This window comes from Sipha flava, unplaced genomic scaffold (assembly GCF_003268045.1).
Source record: "Sipha flava isolate LNK unplaced genomic scaffold, YSA_version1 73_pilon_pilon, whole genome shotgun sequence".
NCBI lineage: Eukaryota > Metazoa > Arthropoda > Insecta > Hemiptera > Aphididae > Sipha > Sipha flava.
In genome coordinates this window covers 1609464-1630371 of record NW_020273613.1, presented here as the reverse complement: position 1 = coordinate 1630371, position 20908 = coordinate 1609464, and the positions used below count along the sequence as shown (strand labels likewise).

Below are 20908 nucleotides of genomic sequence, written 5' to 3'. Positions count from 1 at the left end.
AAGTATTTATAAGTTGAAGAATAAATCAGCTTATTATTTCCCTTTGCGCGCCACTTAAAATGGTCAAATTGTATTTTGTTTCAGTTGTTTTGTTACACAAAAGACATTAAAGTTCTAACGGTTTGTATCCACACATCAGTTAAAATAATACTCAAAACCAACATTGGATGGAAAATTTTTTGAAAAAATCATAAGTTACAACTTATTTGTTTCCGATCCACAAATATTGATCTGTCTAATGTCTATTATATTTAATATTAAATTTTATTTGTACAGACATAAGACGGTATATGTATACCTTCTATATGTGGCGCTGTTAATTTTATTGTTTGAGCAATCCACGAAGCATCATAAAATTTTCAAGAGTATTTAAGAATGAAGATTCTAGTCTCGAATTATACTATAGGTATATTATTTGTCATGCATCCAATTCGGTTTTATTAAAAATATCTTAACATCATGGATAACATATGGTTAATCCATTGACTAAATATTAATATATTTAAAAAAATAATTCATAGTATTACACAATGTGTTATTGTTTTAGCACTTTATCAAAAGTATTATCATCAAAGAACCGCAAATAATGATAAGAAAAATGTTGATCCCATCCATAGACATATAATAGTCTAAAACGATATTTAAATTAATTAATATTAATATATTATGAATGTATATGCATAACTGCTCTTTTATAAATTTACCTTAAAATTAATTTCTGTTTACTATATTCGATTCATATTATTAAGATGACAGAAGAAGAGAAAACAATTGAAGTTAAAAATAACTATGATCATCTGATAGCTGAAGAAAAGAACAAGCACACTGTTTATTGTACGAAATGCCCATCCAAGATTTTGTCATCTACAATGGGAAAGCATTCAAAAATTCAAGTGACAATTTAAATTAATTAATGTTTATTCTATATTAATTGCTTGTATTTTGTAGTTCAATCTTCCATACATGTCTCAAAGAAAAAATTTTGAATCAGTTGAATGTGAACTGTTGTCTGATTATTGGATGGTACCAGATATGTTTATGTTTGATAATATTGGCTTCTCAAAAACTGTGGAATTTGGTCTTAAATATCTCATATGCGCTGATTGTGAAATTGGTCCAATTGGATGGTATGATGATAAAACTAAACTTTCATATTTAGCACTGTCTAGAGTTAAACATGCTGAAGATTCATGATATTTATTACACCATATTGTAAATACTTAATACATTCTAATTTTTTATCATATATATATTATAACATAGTAGGTTATTCAAATAAAAATATTTATGTATATAAAATTGAATTCATTATTTCAATAGTATTGTAATAAATAATTATTACCTCAGTACTTTATAAAAATCAAAAGTAAAATTGACATGTGAAAGTAAACTTAGCTGCTGTTAAAAAATGTTAATGGTATATTACAACAGTTGTATATTATTTAACAGTAGGATAACATGTATAAAATCTACATTCTATATAGATTCATTTTTAATATAATTACGTCAATCAGTTGGTTTTTTAGTTATATTAGCGATATGATAATCTAGAAACTTTATAAATTTGTTCCTAAAATAATTTTATTAAAATGTGTTATTTTTAATTTTTACATTGTAACTATTTCAAAACAAACCAAAGTCTAGATAATAGGGGAAGAACAAGGTCCCTTTGCCATTGCCTAGAGCAGCGATTCTCAACAGGGGGTCACGACCCCCCTTGGGGGGCATCAACAATTTTTTAGGATGAAAAAAATATTATTTCAAATCAACAACAGTAAAAGAGTCATTAAATAAAAAAAAATATTTAAATTTGCATAATTTATATTTTATTTTATTTTTTCTATTAATTAACGCTAATCAATTTTTTAATAAAATGTATACACAAATAAATACAATAATAATAATTTGTAAAACTTTTCAATGCAAAATTACAAAAGGGTCATTAGACCTTGGGGACATTAAAGGGGGTCGCGAACTCAAAAAGTTGAGAACCGTTGGTCTAAAGGATCTAGTTCTATAATGTATTTTCTTGTAAAAAGAAAAATCAATCATAGTAAAACATGCAAATTAATATTCTTTTCCTATGTGTAACATAGCGGTTCCCAACCTTTTTAAGACTATTATCCATAAATTGGGTAAGATATTAGCAAATATCCCTTCCCATTAAAATAGCGCATGTGCATAACCTACTGTATAACCTATATTATAAGATATCAATTATTGCAATCTAATTAGAACAATTCATAGAACCATAATGATGTACTATGTTAAGGAACATATTTTATATTTTAGTTTGTGCATATATACATGGTTCATTTCATACAAAACTGCAGATAATCGAAAGTACACATTTTAAATATTTTTATAAGGTAATAAAACAATAGTTATAACTATAATAATAGGTATAAAATATATAAAATATAAAATAAAATTGGTCTAGTCACCCCTCAAAAAACCTATTTTATTCCTCGGGGGGTAATTACCCCTAGGTTAAGATTCGCTGGTATAGCATGGCTTACACAAAACGTATGGTGTACTAGAGTGCTCCTGACAATTGAACTATTTTCACCGAGTTAGTTTACCCCTTTTACCTCGCCCACAAAAAAATTTGAAAGAAATATTGATTAAAAAGTAATTTTATAATATAATAAATAGACATAATTTAAAAATAAAAAGTAAATTTATTAATAGTCAATTCACGTTCAATAGATATTTACCCTTACTATCTCGTCTTACACTAGTAGTATGCTTGCCAAATACTTGCCAGATGAGGAGTTATGGGCAAACATTTCAATTCAATTAAGAAATTATTGTATATACCACAGAATATATTTTCTTAAGTATCCCCTCATTAATATTCTAAAAATAAGCTACCTTTATCTTTATTAAGATCTCTAAATTTAAATATGTTAAAGATTTAAATTGTATTTAATAATATAAATATATTATTAATTTTATGTATATATATTATGATCAATGACACAAAACATAAATGATGTATTATATTTTAATACCTGATATTTATAACTTTTTCGTTATATAACTAATAATTTAGAGTACATCAAATCAGTGACTTAGCCGAGGATTATTGAGAAACCACCTCCAACATTTTTAAGAGTGGTGAGTGGGTAGGTAGGTAATAATTAATGGTTAATTATTTAATTATTAAGCCTGTTCTTTAAGAAACTGATAAAAACCCAGTGTTAAATATTCAAGTATAATCACTTGATGGGTCGTGAGCATAATTGTTAAATATTTAAATAATTTGTCTGTATTTTGTATTTAAAAATATTAAATACAATATTTTGAGTTTGGTTTTTCGATTTTGAAGAAATTGCTTATTGTCAATGAGACAAAGTGACGATTATAAATGTTATTGACAAAAAATATTTAAAGATATAAAAAATAATATTTCCCGTTTATCGTATATCTATTTGAATATTTATATTTTATAGTATTGTAGCACGGCGACACCCCAAATCCAAATATACCAAATACTCACATATTCCGACACTTGTTATAAGTTAATAATCCTTAAAACTAATTTATTATGTTAGTCACTACTCACTTGAAATTAATGTAATTTTGTAATAATGTTTTAAGAATTAAAAATATGACAACAACAAAGCTTAAAAAAATGTATTTAAAAGTTTTGAAATATTTTTTTAATGTATTTGTATTTAAATACCTATTTGAAATACTTTTGAAAAATATTTTTAACAACACTGGTCGTGATCATGATTCGTAAGTGGATATTGGAAAAACATAGTCACCTCTAAAAAAAGTTTGCCATGACACTATATTGAATTAACAGAAAAAATTTACTTATTGATAATTGTTACTCATTACAATGATAATAAATAACATTTCAAGAACAGACATTTGAATAAATAATTTGTTTACTAAACTTAAAAATGTAAGGTGAGGAATACATTTAAATAGTTATAAAATATTTTTACACGTATATAAACTTGAGTATATAATACATGGGACATTTATTTGAATTCTTCGTATTGTTCTTGTTTTAAAAATAATATCTTACAATATAGAATAACTTCACATTGTCATTCCTTTACAATGTACTAAATAAAAATAAATAAAATATTAATTATTTTTTAATACTCTAAAGATTTGAATAAATAGGTATTCTTACCAATAAATTCTGAAACTGGATCATTATCTCCATCACATCTCATTGTACCAGTAATTTCTTCGTTTTCAACAATTGGTAGAAATAAATCAACAAATTCAACTGAATAAGGAGGAGACACTGCTTCTAAAGCCTGTAATTTACATATTGAGATAAACATAATTATTGTATAAACAAAGGCAATTGTTTAATCAGTTTTTACTTCTGTGACAAAATAACGAATTAATGAAATATCTGTATCTCCTCGATGCCAACACTGTTCAATATATTTTATAACTGGAACAACACAGCCACAACATAATAAATTTACCATACGATCAAGCAGCATTTTTTTCATTTCCAACTGAAATATAAAAGAAAAAATTATTGACAACAACATTTAAAATATATCAATAGTTTTTCATTAATTTGGGATCATAAGTAATTTTTATAGATACTTTAATACTATCACTAAAATTAATAATTAAATGAGATTAAGACTTATTTATTAATTAACTCACATGTACTAAAATTTCAAGTTCGTCTTGTTTTGATTCAAATAAAGATACAAATAGTTTTAGTATGATATTATGCAACTGCGGATGGCATGTAACAACTTCATCTAAAAGTGCTAAATGTGTAGGAGTATGTTCAGTACATAACTTGAAAAAGCTTGGTTCCGTTACAGTACTTTCGACCCAACATATTAAGCCAACAGCAACAGCGGGAAATCTATATGAAAATGACAATAATTTTCTTATAATGAGTATCAAATTTTTAACCACACAAAATGTTAAATTTGTTATTATTTAATTTAAGAAATAATTTTTTACCTGATACATTGATAAATAGTCGCTACTTCAGCAATTAATTCTGTTGAACTTTTATTCAAATTACAAATACTATGTACTTTATCAACTGATTGTATGGTAGATTTTAAATCATCTTTATTAATAACTTTTCTTTTTTTACCAGATGTTACTTCATAAACACTAGCAGAATAAGCATAGAGATATATGTACTTGGGTTTATACTCTGGATTCAATTTCATTCCAGGTTTAAATAAAGCTTGAACTAATAAATCTACAATGAAAAATCAGTAATATACATCAAGTTTAGTTTGTCAAAAACATTAATGTTTTAAAACTATAGATAATTTAATTTACCAAGAAATTGTGGTATTCGAAGTAAACTGACAGGAGGGGAATCAGCCGATGAATAGTGCTTATGAAGTACATTGATATCAGCAGGATTTAAAGCATTTCGTGATAACATAGAACTCAATGCTGCACATGGTTGGTCATATGGAGCAGCACCATTTAATGCCATAGTAATAGGAGTTACATCATTTCTAATAAAAATAATGCACATCAAAAATTAATAATTTTAATAATCAATTATATAAATAATAATAAATCGTAATAATTTAGTACTTAGAAATAATGAATATGGTTACCTTTCTTGAGCACAATGAGTTATTTCTTGAGAAAATCTTTTCATGTTTACCCCTCCATTAGTTTCCTTAGCTAAAACTTGAAGAGCAACTAATGTAAAAACATATGTATGTTGGCTGTGACATACCATTTTCTGAAGAAAAAAAAAGAAAGAAAGAAATTGGGCATATGTAATTAAAAATCAATTATTTTTAAATATAAAATAATATTGTACAAAATTGTTCTATAAATAATATAAATTATTAAGTATTATAAATATGGCCAAAGAATATTTTGGAAAAAACATAATAGAAAGTTAAAATTTAATTTGTAATTCATTAAATTTTAAGGCTGAATATTATTAAATAATAAGATTAACTCTTCCAAACATTCTAATTGTTGTATATAACTATATTAAATTTATAATTTTAAATTAAAAGAAAGAATAAGAGTTTGAAAACAACATTAAAATGATTAATGAATAAGTCCCATATCAACTATATAATAAGTAGATGGGATGTGAAATCAAAAAGTAAATTTAATTAATTGATAAAGTCAATTTAATATTTTTAAAATTATAATTACTTAATAAAAAATACTTCATTTAAAAAGTGTTATAAAAATGTATTCATAATTTGATTTTAATATAGTAATGTAAAGTAATATTAATCATTTATTAAAAAAATACAAATTTTATAAAATCAGACAGTTAAAATATAAACAATCTCCGATGCTTCTTGGCTTAAAGAAATGGACATTATCAATTCCAGACTTAAAAATTTAATAAATTCAACATGATATCAAAATTTTAGCCAATAACGTCCATAGTTCATAACTCAATTTAACATGTTCAATTTAATACATGCACAAGTACCTCAACGTCAAATTAAAATGGGTCAAACTCGTGACAATCTTACTTAAAAATTGCTTTAAAATGTTTTCTTATTACTTGTTCACAACTATTCAATGTTTTCTTTATATACATAACTATTTACATAATACCATTTTTTATTGTAAATCTTAATCCCAACAAATCAACCTACCTATTAGTTATATCCATGAATTCCATTATTATATCAGTTACTATAATTCACATCAAGTCATAAAATAAAAAAACAAAATCTGTTTTATCTATAGATGTACATAGGCTAAGGGCCTTACTATAAGTAAGGAAATTAAAATAAATAATGATATTAACAACATAGAAAACAAAACCATAATTTTTCTTACAATTTCTAGTCTTACAAAAAGTCACTTACAGCACATTCTTGAATTGTATTTTGTCGATTTTCACTTGTTGTTTTTATAGATTCTGTAATGAAATTTTTTAATATTCTGGAATATACTTCAATTTGTTGAGATGCAGTTGATATACTTGTAATTTCACCTTGATATCCAGCATCAGATATCAACTGTAAGTAAAAATAATAAATGTATATTACGATAAAAATTATGATTAAAATAAAAATAATAACATAGAAAATTATACCTTAATAGTAAAATTAAGCATAAGACAATCAGGATATTCTTCTGCCAACCTATAAATTAATGACCTCCATATTTTGTGTTCTATCATCTCTGTTAACCAAGCTGGTGTCTATGAAATAATAATAATAATATTATACTATTTCAAAGAATTTCTATTCAAACATGTAGAAAAATAACATACTTCTCCCTCTTCGCTGAATATTGTATCAGCTTTTTTTGGATCAAATGTTTTCAGTACCATATCTTTAAGATGATTTTCAACAAATGATTGAACTTCCCCAACAGCAACACCTAATAGAATAGTTAATGTTGAAATGTTATTTGTATACACAAAAATAATGGTTTAAAATACTAAAATATTATAAAATAAATCATCAAATTTATTGTTAAATATAAAGATTCAATATTATTTTTAACTTATAATAGTAAATTTTTACCTCCGAGGATCAGCCATTCGGCGACCATATTAGCCATTTGAGCAACACCAATATAATTCTTTGAAAGCAATTCTATTACGTGTTCTGGAGTTCCACCCACTTGAAAATATCTATACATGATTATAATAGTTTAAACTTTAAATATGATATATAATATATTATAATAAATTGGTTTAATTAAATTCTTTATTAAATACATTCATTGTATAATTACTGTATTAATAATTTTTCATCCTGTTTTAGCACATACATTTAATTAGATCTTAAGTTGCATCCACATCTAATAAACGTTTTTTGAATGTTTGTCAAACATTTTTGAACATTTTATTAATAACAAAAAAGGTTTGTTCATAATTTAGTTTTTCACTATATATTTGTCAACAGTCGTGACCATGACAGATCTAGAATAAATTGCATGCTGCATTGGAGCTGCTGCATTTGTTATAATGCGTAATATAACATATTTTTATATAACCTATTTTGTGACTCTGTAGATGGAATATTATTTAACACTATATGAATAAAAAATATCACTCTCTGTATGTGGTGTCATATGTAGATTAGTTAAATTTAATATAATTTTAATAAAAAAAACACTACCTATATAAAATAAAATAGTATATTTTTTATTATTAAAGTGCAAATTTATGTGTACTTACATATTTGTCATGAATAATGGTAATCGAATGACTCTTCTATAAAATTATGTTTCAGGACTATCTGAGTGATTTAAGCAATGGTTGACACTACATATTTTTAGATATTTGGGGTTATTTATATATTTTTACTTTTATTACATAATTTTGTTAAATATTCCCCTATTTTGAAAAAGTTTCCGTCATCGCCGTTAAATCTGCTTAAAAATATACAGACGTACAACTCGACTCTTAAGTATATATGTACCATTAATATTAGATTCAATTAGATTAGATCACAATATAAAACGACTGTACTATGTACAATGTACATATTATACACTATAGTCGTAGGCACAACTAGGGGACGGGCAAGACAGTTTTTAGTAACCCTGAATTCAAATTTAGCATTCCTGTTTTTTTTTCAGATCATAACATTTATAATAATTACCAAGTAATATAATATAAAGGCGATAATATATCATAAGTTCATAAAATGAACTATTTAATAAACCCTTTTAGTTTTTTAAAATTGAAATAGTAAAGATATACACAATATTGTTTTATTTTACATTACATATTTATACAAATAAAAATATATACTTTAATAAGTTATACAATAATGAAAAATAGTTTTAATAAATTATTTATAGAAGTTTATAGGTAAATATTTTAAAATATAAACGTGTTTGTTGAATATATGAAATGAAAAAACAATCTAGCCAATATTAATTAATTGAGGACATAGCAAGTAGCACAACTTTGTACACAAATAAGAATGAGTATAAATTATAATGTAATTATGTAATTTGTAATTAGTAATTAATGAAGTTTAATAAATGTTGTGAAATTTTATATTATAATTTATTTATTTTATTACTTCAATTTACTACAATAGTAGAAACGAATAATTTATTAAAATAAATCACCTTTTCAATTGTGAAAATATTCCTGGTTCCATAATATAATCTGCACTACTGAATTTTTCTAAACATTGTGTTAAAGTCTCTTGAGGATTTTCTAGTATATCATCATTGTCATCAACCTAAATAAAAATGTTCAATTATAATAGTTTTCAGAATTTATTAACTATATACACAAATATAAATTATCCAAGTATTACGAATACAAAAACACAATTATTCTAATTAAAAAACATAGAAAAAATTTGGAATAAATTATTTTTATTTATTTTAGAAAACAAACCTCAACGTCGACATCTCCGTCCCAACGACGATATTCATCATACTCATCATCCATAATGCTTAATGAAATTAAATACTGATTCTTTAAATTGAATGAACACTTTTTTGTTACAATATATGTAATGTTTATCAAGCAATTACTTGAATACTAGAGAAACAATTTATTATTACTCATCAACGTATTAATATTCAACATAAACAACGGCATTACACTATAAACTACTTACTCTATGCTATAAACGCACTGTACTCGCTTTACTGTGATTACCGTTCTGGCGGCTAGGTTCCAATCATAACTAGATTGATAACACATATCAAACATTCAATTTTGTTTATACATGCAATTTGTGATAACACGAAGGTAATATATACATAGACCTATTATATATTAGGTCTATGAATATATACTATATAAATTCTCGTACAGTTTGTAAACAAATTTCACATAATAACAGAGGGCGCCGTACAACAAACGACTGATAGTACATGTGTTTTATATTTATAGGGTAAATGTTTAACACATCCTCAAGCATAGTATTTCATTTATCAATTTCACGACGTAAAACAGATACGATAGATTTTCTCTACGTATTTATATTTTCTCTAAACATCTGGGATCCAGCTAACTAGAGGTGAACGAGTTTGGTATTTTGAACTACGATTAAACTCGCTCCTCAAGCTCAAAACGCGAATACTTTCCCTGCATTTTAAATGTACTTATCTAGATATTATTTGTGTTTGGTTTAGTGTATAACCATAGATAGTTTTGTGTGGTTCAGTGGCACAAGCTCAACTCTGGTAGTGGAAGTAATCAAAAATGATAATGAAACGTAGGTAACGTACTGTGTAAGGTTAGCTACATACTAAAAAAAACTTATCGTTTATTTAAATAGTTTTTTTAATATTTTTCCATAAATATTTTTAAATATAAGTATAACAAACTCATAACACGGGCAAGTTTAAAAAATAGATTTAAAATGCTTCAATATTGATTAGAATGTTTTCCATTTTCTAGTTTATTTGAAAAAAAAGTTTTCCGTGAATGAATACCACAAATTGTCATAAATGATAATATTACCTTCACATTTGATTATATGTATTAAAGCATAAAAATACTGAAAATAATTTTTCAATTTATGATTTTTACAATACTTTTTAATATTTAGAAGAATATATAATCTATTATAGTATATTATCTATATTATAGAATAACAAAACAATTTCAACATTATTAATTTTTTTAAAAAACAGCTGAAAAAACTGTTTATTGAAAAAAGTTGACTCATAGGTATAAAGCACTTTTTGCGTTCAATTTCATAATCAAGTTTTTTTTGTAATTGAATCATAAAATAAATTTTAAAATGAAAAAAAAACATTAAAATAAAATAGATCTTACACTGTAGAATCACTAATATTAACTTAAAAATCGAAAGATTTTTCATATCATTAAATTTAATTTGTATCAATTCACCATTAATTACATATATGTTTCATGAAAAATAATTTCTGTGATAACAATTCATACACAATTAATTAAAAACAATAAATTGTAATGAACTTTGTAAACCACATGAATATGTAAACGACTACAGTTATACGTTGTGTGTGGCACATCTCATAAAATATTATATTTTAAAAATTTAAAATAAAAATTACAAGCAAACAGCTTTAAATCAAAATCATCAGGTGACCAAGATTCAAAAACGATTAAAATTCGTAGGATAATTTATCCGTTATACGACCTGATGTGGATCGTACGACAAGTGTATAGTTTTATTCATACATATTGTTTATGTATAAGTATAGTGATGATCGAAAGACATGTCGAAATTGACGAAGCACGGACTTTTATTTGGATAGAATATCTATAGTTGTACTGATAAAAATTAAGACAATAACATGACATTGTGCTGTAAACCTACCAATCAGCTACCACATTATTCGAGAGCGAAGACTGACTTATCTCACGGGAGGGGGACATATCCCTCATCCTCCTCCATCACCATCCACGGCACGTGCCCGAGTTGAACTGTTCCGAATGCATATTTTTAAATCTCATTGATAAAAAAAAAACCGTCATAACCTAAAGGGTTTGAATAGTAATATTGGCGCAATCGCGGGCGACAGCAACGCGCTCGCCTCTACCAGCACAACTTACAATTCGAACGGCCGTTACGGCGAAACGTGCACACTAACGTGTCTACCTTATTTTTCCAATTTTTTCGAAATCTTATACTGCCATATTTTAAATCGTGCCTACAACACGGTTTATAAAAATGACGGCAGAAATGCCGAAAACGGACGACGCTGTTGAGTTGATGTCGTATCGGGCAGTCGTAAAGTGTGCTTTAGATCTCGGTCTGCCCGGAAATCTAAAGGTACGTATTCGGAACAAGTTTCGTATTGTAATAAATAATAATAATTAACAATAAAAATGATTGTGAAACGACTGACGAAAACGCTATGCGCGATAATACCAGTATTCAATAATTATTATCGTTTTGCTATCCGCCGTGTTGGCGCGTTTAATAAAATAATTCATCATATAGCCAATAACAATATGTCATTAATAATTAATAACACGATAATTCATTTGAAAAATGGACCGGTCGGAGACGCACTCACACGGGCGGCCGTATAAATGCCACAGTATCACAATCGTAACATTTTACCGGGTATTCCCTATTACCGTTAGTTATATTTAGAACAAAATCGAAGAATAAAAATCGATTAATGATCTCCGAAAACGATAGGGACGTCGGCTAAGTTGACGGTGCATTATTGTCTCCTTCGATTCGTCATTCGGATTTCGTAGTTCGTTCGGGTCTCCCGTCTGCTTCCGTGTCGCCATTGCCACTTCCGCCGAACATTTATTTACATTTATTCGTTTACGAATGTGCAATTTTCACATTAATTGTCGTCCTTTAACCGGCGTAGAAGTCTGTCGGTGTTTTTCCAAGTTTCTCGCACCGGACCGACTATATTTTATCGTTCAACGGCAATCCGCTCTCGATGATTTCAGCAAGATAGTTTCAAATCTACCTTGTTGCTGTTTATTTGTTGATATACCCACCGTTTTGTTGCTGTGACTCTTAAAACATTTCCATTACAGTATTGCCGAAAAAAGAAAGTGCTATTATTATTTTCCTCACCTTTCCTTTTCTTTCTTGGTGTATTAATTTGTGTTATATATTCATAATATTCGAAATAATATTTTTATCAGAAAAAGTGCGATAAATATTAGGTAATTTAAGCCACTTCCATTCTTTTTAATCGCTTAATTTTTATCAATTATTATTTAATAATTTTTAGAAGAAAGATTATGTCGATTTATTAAGATTGCATCGAATGGGCTTAGACGGCGAATTAAAATCTCTGACGCGTATTATGAAAACCAAACGACAGAATATGAAAAAATCTACAGCCGAGAATTTGGTAAAAAAGCGGTCTGTGGGGAGACCCCGAAAATCCAAACTAAAAACCAATCAAAAAAATATTCATACACCTACTTCAGTAACCACAAAAATACAAGTTGAAAAAGTTCATGTTCACAAGATAGAGAAACCAATGAAGTCTAACTCTACTGTTTCTGAAATTCAAGTATGTATTTAAATAGTATTTATATTATGCAAATGATATATTTTTCTGTTTTAGGTGTACTCTTCTAATTCATTGAAAAATACAGATAGTCAATCACCAATAGCTAAGACTACAAAAAACCTTTTAAGAAATATTTTGCTCTCTTCAAATAGAACTAGATTTAACAGATCAACAACTAATACTAATTTTACATCAAATAACAACTCTTATTATAACTATTATCAGGTATTAATATATTTTTTCCATTAAATAACTCAAATGTTAACTTATAGACAGTAATATAGCCAGGATTTTTGTTTTCCTGTAGAATTATCTATATATTTTTTTATTTTTTTATTTTTTTTTGTAAATAGGCGATTCTTAGCATAGGTTTTTTTTTATTTAAAATAAAATAATTTTTTCATAATGTTTTATGAAATCATTTAAAAACGTTTGTTGTTTTTAGTATGACAGTTCAAGACCATTTAATTTAAACATTTCACACAAAGCTTCTTCATTAATTGAAAATTCATCTAAAGTAAGTTGTACTTGTTGAAGGTTTAATTATTATTAATATTATGAACTATTTGAAATATTAATGTTTTATTTTAGATAACGTGGAAAAATAATAATAAAAAGTCTATTACACCTTTAAAAGAAATAAAATCTTCTCTATCAACAAATAGTTACTTACCTGACATTCAAGCATTTCCTGATATACCTCAATTAGCTGATGTTGATATTAATGCGAGTTTTGAGCTAGATAACTCTAATAATAGCATGTAAAATTATATGAATATTTATATGAATATTATTTTTAGTTATACATATTTGTTTTTTTTTTTTTAGAAATGACCCAACTGATACAGATACAATAATATGTATTGATGATTCTGATACCTTGAGTAATCAATCAGCCGGGAATATAGAACAAGAACAAAGAGATTTTGATCAACGTTGGGCCATGTCTATACGGATGGAAAATGGAGAAATGTCAACGCCATTGGTGAATTGTGAAACATTCAATTCACTTGAAGATGTAAAATGTTTCAAATCTAATGTAACATGGTTTTGTAATTTTTTGGTTTTTTAGGGTTCTCTTTTAGGACCGCATGACACAACTTTAGTTCAAAATGATGTTATACAAAATTATATAGATACAAATGATGTTCAGTTCATGCAATTACCAGATTCCAGTTGTGAAGTCATTAGAACTTTGCAGTATTATGAGTCGGGATTATTGACATCTCCATGGTCTTTCCCTGAAAATGTAAGAGTGTACTAAATTTATTTTCTTTTCAATTTTTTTCATTGCTTATTGTGCTTGATGAATTTTAGTTACAGCATTCAAACGATTCCATTTTAGACGAACAATCTGGGCAAAATGAAAATTCTATTACAACCCCTGTTAACCATACACTGTCTGAACTTACCAACAAGCTTCCTTGTCCAATTGCTGGTTGCTTATGGTATTCACATTCTGCAACTTTATATGTTCATTTGGTTTCGGTCAGTTTTATTTCAACTTACGATTTTTAGTAATTTAATAAGTATTCAATACATTATTTATCAATTTCCTTTCATTAATTAATATTTCATAAATTAGTGAAGTTAATTAAAATATTTTTTGATATATTAATTTATTATAAAGAATATATCCTAATATTTATTAATAAAAACCTATACTAGCTTTTATATTAAAGTTGGAAAATAAAAACTTTAATTTATGCATAATTATTGTTTATGATACTATCATGAATTGCTCAAATTCTTTCGTTTGACAAATAAACTTTTTTTTTTTTTTTTTCATTAAGTTTTTGTCTTGTATTGTAGTCATAAATTGTATTGTGTAATTTATTTATATTTTCATTATATGATATCAGCAATTTATGAATTGTTTTATTAGTGTCACCAACAAATGATATCTTGTGGAAATTCAATCATGCACAAGTTTAGATGTCAAGATATACAATCCTTGGGATGCTTTACTCATTTACAATTCATACAAAACACTATTTATATAATCACAGTTTCATTTGATTATTATAGTCACACTTTTGTTGCCACTATTCAAGTATTATGTCTTGTATAACCTGTTTACAATTATATAATTAATATGATTATTTTTACTTTTAGTATGTTTCGTCATACGGTGATAATACTAGTACTTCCTCAACTACAGCTGTACTAACTACTGGCTGTCTTTATAACAATGATGATCAACATTCTTGGTCTGGTCCAGTTCATCCTTATAGTGTTCCATTAGATGTACTTCATTCTGAAGGCAGATGTTTATTTATTGATCCTTCCAATTCTGATCATGTTTTTATCAATGTAAACCTAACTGTACCATTGATCAACTCAAATGATTTTGCTTGTCTATGAATATAATATTTATAGTAATTATTGTTATTTTAGTATTTTGCTAAGAAAATTAAGTGTTTATGACATGTTTATTTCATGATGTTAAATAATGTTAAGTACCAAACAAATTTGAATTAAGTTATTTTGTTTTACAAATATGTTTTGTATAAGTATCAATTTTTTCAGTTATCTAATACTAACGATATTAAAGTTATAAAATGTATTATATTATGGTATGAGTATACAACTTACAATAATATTTATAATTCTTTTACGAACTATTATTTAATTTTTTTTATTAAATCCCATTTATTTATTTATGTTAAATTTCTCATAACCATATAAAGTTACAAAAACAATTAATAATTACCAACATGTTAAAGAAATAATTTAGTTTGATACCCATTTATATAATGTTGTCCCGTTAATAAAAATATGATTTCATTTTTAAAAATTTATAATTGTTAATTTTGTTATGTTTATTTTATTATTTTTCTCTTATTTTTGCCCTATCTTTCTAATTTATTTGTATTATATGTACCTGATTAATAAAAATGTGTTATCTCATCTAAGATGAGTAAATACAAATTTCCAAATATGTTTAATTAAGAGTCATTGATTATTTTAATTATATGTTGATGGTTAGTTTTATGTTCTTAATTTGTTCATTATTTAAGATTTAATTACTTGTTGAAAATATTTTAAGCTTTGTCATTTATATTATATACTATTCAAAAACATTTAATGAACCTAATATGTAATTATTTTTCAGGAATAAAATATTTTTTTTATGAAAATATCAAATTAGTTTTTTCTTTGCAAATATATTATGAATAGTATTAATATAAGATAAAACTGAATATTGATTAAATTTATAAATATGTTTATAATTCTGAAATGTCTAATAACAAAAAAAATACACTTCATCAACAAGAAAAGTTACCAGCGTTGGATCCACGGGGGGGGGGGGGGTTAAAACCATCCAAAATCAGGAAAAATATATATTTTAAAAATCAATAATTTTATGGATTAAGAAGATTTTTTTTAAAAGTATGAAGGAATATATGAGATTTGCATTTTTATTCATACAAGAAAATTGTCTTAGATTTAAATTAATGTATTAAATTACTAATATTTTAATTCATTATCAATCACTGACTGCGATGTTATAAAAAATATTCCAAGGGAAAACATTTTTCAACCTCCCCCTACCAAAAGAAAATCATGGATCCTCTACTGATAGTTACTAATTAATAAGTACTAAGTAATGACTTGCATATAAATTCTAAATTAGACACATAATATGTCAAGTAGGTGTTTTTAAAGTGATAAGAGTAATGAAAACCATCACCCCATACTACCCATAATATTTTAAGTATTATGATCTTAAAGTATTTTCTTTCAAACATGTCTGTTAGATACCTACTGGTTGAAGAAATAAGTTTTGTATAGTCAAAACAAAGGCGTAATTTAGGAATCTAGACTCCTATACTTAAAAATGTATTTCCTTAAGATTCTACATTAATAACCATACATTTCCTATTATAATAGTCCTCTACTCTAGGTCTGATTTCTGATAACATTTATTGGTGTACAGTTTTAATTTTGTTAGTTTAACACCTAGTTTGTTGTAAGTTTTATTATTTAATATTAAAATTAAAATAACCAAAATACATCACCAAACGTCTTTAATGATAAATATCAAAAGCCATATGTTCCTTATTAGAGTATAGGCTAAAAATGTTTAATTCTCCTCTCGGCTATTTATCAAATTCTGAAATTTATCTTATACACCAAAAATTATATCATTATAAGCATTGAGATTAATTTTTATCATAACTGTTCATATATAAAAATAATGTAAAATTAGAAATAAATATTTTGTTAATTATTATACTCTGTTTAAAATACTTCTTCGGCTTTTACGATCCTTGAAGGACTTTTGCTGCCTCTATATTTTCTATCTACTCTATCCGATCTTTTGCAATCAATGGCGTGGTGAACTCAAAAATGTTCAAAGGCAAGTATATTTTATCAATACCCCCCCGCACAAAAAAAAACAGGCGGCCGACTCTCGATCATTCACATCGCCACGCTAATGTTTACATATGTTACTCCCTGGACGCACTTGTTTAGATCATCGTTAACCTTGTATGCCCACTACTGTCTTGGGCGATCCCAAGGTCTTCTCTCATTGATCTTTCCTTCCAAAACTTTTTAAAATCCCGTTTGATCTAGGTGCATATTAGATACGCATTGATAACTGGGTTTTTAGTAAATTTGTTATACTTCTCCATTAGTTCTTTTGCACAATTTTCTTAAATAAGTCCATATATCCTTTATAGGTGAAACTCGGAATTTTTACGTTCAAAATTTAAAATTACGCCCTATCATAGACCAAGAATTAAATACCCTTTCCCACAATTGTTTTCTATTAAAATGAAAAATAGAATGAAACTTGAATGCAAATTTTCCTTTAATCGCCTAAAGAGAAGTTTTGACTTGAACAATTTTTATAAAGCGTAGTAGGTAATAAAATTGATTTTATTTATGGAATTCGTCCACAGAATTATCGTTCATAATAATCCTAATAAATATTAAATAATCTAAATTATATAATCTGAAGCTTGTATAACAGTCGTGCATATCCTTTAGGTACTTTGCTATAAATTAAATGATTATTACTTTGATTGACTTATCGTACCTATATTATTATTATCAGTAGGTTAATATCCGTCTAATCTAAATCAGTATCTACATATCTTATATTTTATTGTGCATACGTTGCCCATCATTTATCAATAGTACACCTTTGATAAATATTGCTGAATTTCCATAATAAAATGAAGTAAAATTATTACTTCAAACATTTTTATATTGATTTTTGAAGTAAAATACTGTAAAAACTAGAGCTCTTAAAACACGTGTCACGAAATTCACGTGTACACGTGAAATACGTGTTTATCCAAGTATAAATCCATTTTTATAATGATGAAAATTAGTAATTTTATGTAATACACTTGAAGTAATAAAATATTATTAGTACAGTATTATGTTAAGGATATACGTTTTTATTTTGAATTTTACACGTGACATGTGACACGTGAATTCTGTGAATTCACGTGTATTAAGAGCTCTAGTAAAAACCAGTTTTTGAATAATTGAAGTCGATAATCAAGTAGGTAATATATTCTTACTCAAATAGTTTACTGTCAGATCTATAAAAGTTCTAAAATGTTAAAAAATTGATTTAATAAGAAAATAAAGATTACAAATGTAATAAACAATTAGAGTATTGTATCGTAAATGTCCCTATATTGCCTTAGTTATATTACCCATATTATTTACTAAAATTAAGGTTATCAGTCAGTAGAGGCCCAATGTGTTTGTATCGATAATAAAAAGGTTCACAAGACATAAAATGAATTTCCTACTTATTCACCTAAAAATATTATTAAATTTAACATTAGATATAACAATATTAGATTTATTTTTTAAGGTTTTCTCTACATTAAGGAAAATTGAGAACATTGAAAAGTGACTACTTTTATAGTAGTTTTAGAATAGGTAGGCACTATCATTGAGTATAGAATAGAATATTCTATAATCAATGGTACTTTTAATTGAATGAGACCGTTATTCAATTGCATCATTTGATATAAATTACTAGGTACTCGAAAGTTTGACATGATAAAAAAAATCTATGATTATAAAATCGATACATTGATAATCTTTACTTTGTTCGAAATCTGAAATATAAGTCGTGGAACGCTATTCTGTTCTTTACATTTAACTGTGTTGAATTTATGCGCGATATTGAATATGTTATTTTATAATAAATAAGATAACTGATTTAAAAAATTCAAAATTAATAAATTCACCTGTCTCACTCTCATTAATTTAAGTGGTATTATAAAAATTCTATACAATTTTGGACCATAACAATTAATTTTGTTATGTTTTTTCAAAATAACTGAATTATGGAAAAAGCAGCTGAGTTTTTATTTTTTTATTATTTTAGAACTGCGACTTTTTTTGTAAAAATGTATAGATGAATGTTAACTCTAGATACTTAACATTTTTATATAAGAATTCTAGAAAACTGATTATTTAATTAAATAAAAAAAAAAAAAACCAATAGTTTAATAATCTGAAAACATTTGCTTTTTTCTGTTATTTCGAAATGTATGGTGAACGGTTTAAAGATAAAATAAAATCTATTGTATAAATCTCTGGTTATTAATAGTAGTTTATTCTATAAAATTAAAAACTTGTCAAATTTCACCAAATATAAAGAAATATTTTATATATATTCTAATAATTAATTATTAATGATTAGTAGATTTATATGTGAAAGTTATATAAAATCAGAGAATATTATAATATCTTGTAAATTTCACTTAATAAATATAAATGTATACTTCTCATATTCCTTTATTAAAATATATTGTATCTGGTATTTGAGAACAATTTTTCGTAATTTGACTGTATGCTTCGTCGTCATATTGTTTTAATGTATTTAATTTGACAGAACTGAAAAATAAAAATAAACATTATCATATTATCTTCCTACTATTACTATTACTTTCCTGTCAATACGTAGTGAATGATATAAAAAAATAATACCTAAACTGTGGAAATATTGCACAAGATGTTGGCAGCATACCAATAAGCCTGTAAAACATATGCATTTTCTTTTTAAGTATTATGTATGAATTCAAAAAGTAATTAATTTGTTGATAGGTATATTCATTGGCGGCTCTACGGACTGGCGAGGTAGGGCCATAGCCGTACCTGAAAATAACTGGCCCTACCAGTGGCCCTATTACTGGCCCTACCTTAGACATAATAATATAGTCATTTTTCATAAGCAAAAAATATTAAATAATTGTATTTATCTTTTGTTGAAATCTCATTTTTGGTGGCCCTACCTTATAATTGTTGGCCTCCAGTTGGCCCTACCTAGCAAAAAATCCTGGCACCATCACTGGGTATATTGAATAACAATGCAATGATAATGTACTTAGTATGGGCATATAATAATTCGGGCGCTCATTTGGACCAAAAAGGATTGGAGGAAATATAGTCATTCATTGAAAAAATTAATTAAAATCAGTTTATTGTGAGATATGATATTTGAATTATCGTAACTGAAGGTGTCACATATTGACTCTTTTCAATTTTTTTCGAATATTTTGATATTTATTGTTTATTTAATTGATTATCAAATTATATAAAAAAAATATTTTTCTCCACATGCTTCTATAAAAATCTGTGTAAATTTTTTAAAAATGTACTAAGACCTCCCCCGACTCTAGGATAAGTTTGAAAATGTTTTACCAGTTTACTCTAAAACCTATTTATTACGAATGCCCATAGTTAATGTGTATCTGTAATAATTATTAATTAATGAAATGCATTATAGATAACAAATATCTATAATCAATTATGTGTTATTATGGGTTACAATTCATTTGCGCATATTTACCTTTTTACAACTCATTTGTGTCCAAAAACACTACTTATTTACGCATAATTTTGCGAACAATAGAAGCCTTTTTTTCATAGAAATTTAACCATGTATAGCATAATCATAACCTGTTTACCTCTCCAAATTTTCGAATTGATTATTACCATA

At 26.0% G+C, this 20908-nt stretch overlaps 4 protein-coding genes across 8 annotated transcripts in view; 2 read left to right on the top strand and 2 right to left on the bottom strand.

The window, feature by feature from the left end:
• Positions 1-598: 598 nt before the first annotated feature.
• Positions 599-1284, top strand: LOC112692366 (guanine nucleotide exchange factor MSS4 homolog). The gene is made up of 2 exons (XM_025567021.1): positions 599-893; positions 949-1284. The coding sequence occupies exons 1-2, from the start codon at positions 750-752 to the stop codon at positions 1192-1194; spliced, it is 390 nt and encodes a 129-aa protein (XP_025422806.1). The 5' UTR covers positions 599-749; the 3' UTR covers positions 1195-1284.
• Positions 1285-3895: 2611 nt separating this feature from the next.
• On the bottom strand, positions 3896-9635 carry LOC112692361 (negative elongation factor D). 2 transcript variants are annotated; one of them, XM_025567017.1, is made up of 14 exons: positions 9555-9635; positions 9329-9475; positions 9052-9167; positions 7488-7597; positions 7232-7341; positions 7052-7159; positions 6822-6974; positions 5586-5716; positions 5296-5480; positions 4963-5212; positions 4651-4861; positions 4353-4493; positions 4154-4283; positions 3896-4082 (listed from the first exon to the last, which is right to left on the bottom strand). In XM_025567017.1, the coding sequence occupies exons 2-14, from the start codon at positions 9380-9382 to the stop codon at positions 4057-4059; spliced, it is 1725 nt and encodes a 574-aa protein (XP_025422802.1). In that variant the 5' UTR covers positions 9383-9475; positions 9555-9635; the 3' UTR covers positions 3896-4056. The 2 variants fall into 2 exon arrangements, with proteins under 2 accessions (XP_025422802.1, XP_025422801.1); XM_025567016.1 differs by having other exon boundaries at positions 9329-9590.
• A 1556-nt stretch (positions 9636-11191) lies between these two features.
• Positions 11192-15389, top strand: LOC112692360. 4 transcript variants are annotated; one of them, XM_025567013.1, is made up of 10 exons: positions 11192-11705; positions 12640-12927; positions 12982-13152; positions 13373-13444; positions 13519-13688; positions 13756-13945; positions 14000-14176; positions 14251-14415; positions 14813-14980; positions 15043-15389. In XM_025567013.1, the coding sequence occupies exons 1-10, from the start codon at positions 11604-11606 to the stop codon at positions 15289-15291; spliced, it is 1752 nt and encodes a 583-aa protein (XP_025422798.1). In that variant the 5' UTR covers positions 11192-11603; the 3' UTR covers positions 15292-15389. The 4 variants fall into 4 exon arrangements, with proteins under 4 accessions (XP_025422798.1, XP_025422799.1, XP_025422797.1 ...); XM_025567014.1 differs by having other exon boundaries at positions 11197-11705; positions 13756-13912; positions 14245-14415; XM_025567012.1 differs by having other exon boundaries at positions 11198-11705; positions 14245-14415.
• Positions 15390-19694: 4305 nt separating this feature from the next.
• The window catches only part of LOC112692447 (sideroflexin-2-like), an 18163-nt gene continuing 16949 nt past the window's right edge, over positions 19695-20908 (bottom strand). Inside the window, exons 6-7 of the mRNA XM_025567127.1 lie at positions 19897-19944; positions 19695-19803 (exon numbers count right to left, since the gene is read on the bottom strand). Of these exons, the coding sequence (XP_025422912.1) occupies positions 19695-19803; positions 19897-19944 (157 nt within the window). The remainder of the gene's footprint in view (positions 19804-19896; positions 19945-20908) is intronic.

Coding starts and splice junctions, on each gene's coding strand:
- LOC112692366 (XM_025567021.1), top strand. CDS start 750: ATGACAGAAGAAGAGAAAACAATTGAAGTTAAAAATAACTATGATCAT. Junction 894..948: donor GAAAGCATTCAAAAATTCAA/GTGACAATTTAA, acceptor TGTATTTTGTAG/TTCAATCTTCCATACATGTC.
- LOC112692361 (XM_025567017.1), bottom strand. CDS start 9,382: ATGGATGATGAGTATGATGAATATCGTCGTTGGGACGGAGATGTCGAC. Junction 7,160..7,231: donor TATTCAGCGAAGAGGGAGAA/GTATGTTATTTT, acceptor ATTATTTCATAG/ACACCAGCTTGGTTAACAGA. Junction 5,213..5,295: donor TCGAATACCACAATTTCTTG/GTAAATTAAATT, acceptor TTTTCATTGTAG/ATTTATTAGTTCAAGCTTTA.
- LOC112692360 (XM_025567012.1), top strand. CDS start 11,604: ATGACGGCAGAAATGCCGAAAACGGACGACGCTGTTGAGTTGATGTCG. Junction 11,706..12,639: donor GTCTGCCCGGAAATCTAAAG/GTACGTATTCGG, acceptor AATAATTTTTAG/AAGAAAGATTATGTCGATTT. Junction 13,689..13,755: donor GATAACTCTAATAATAGCAT/GTAAAATTATAT, acceptor TTTTTTTTTTAG/AAATGACCCAACTGATACAG.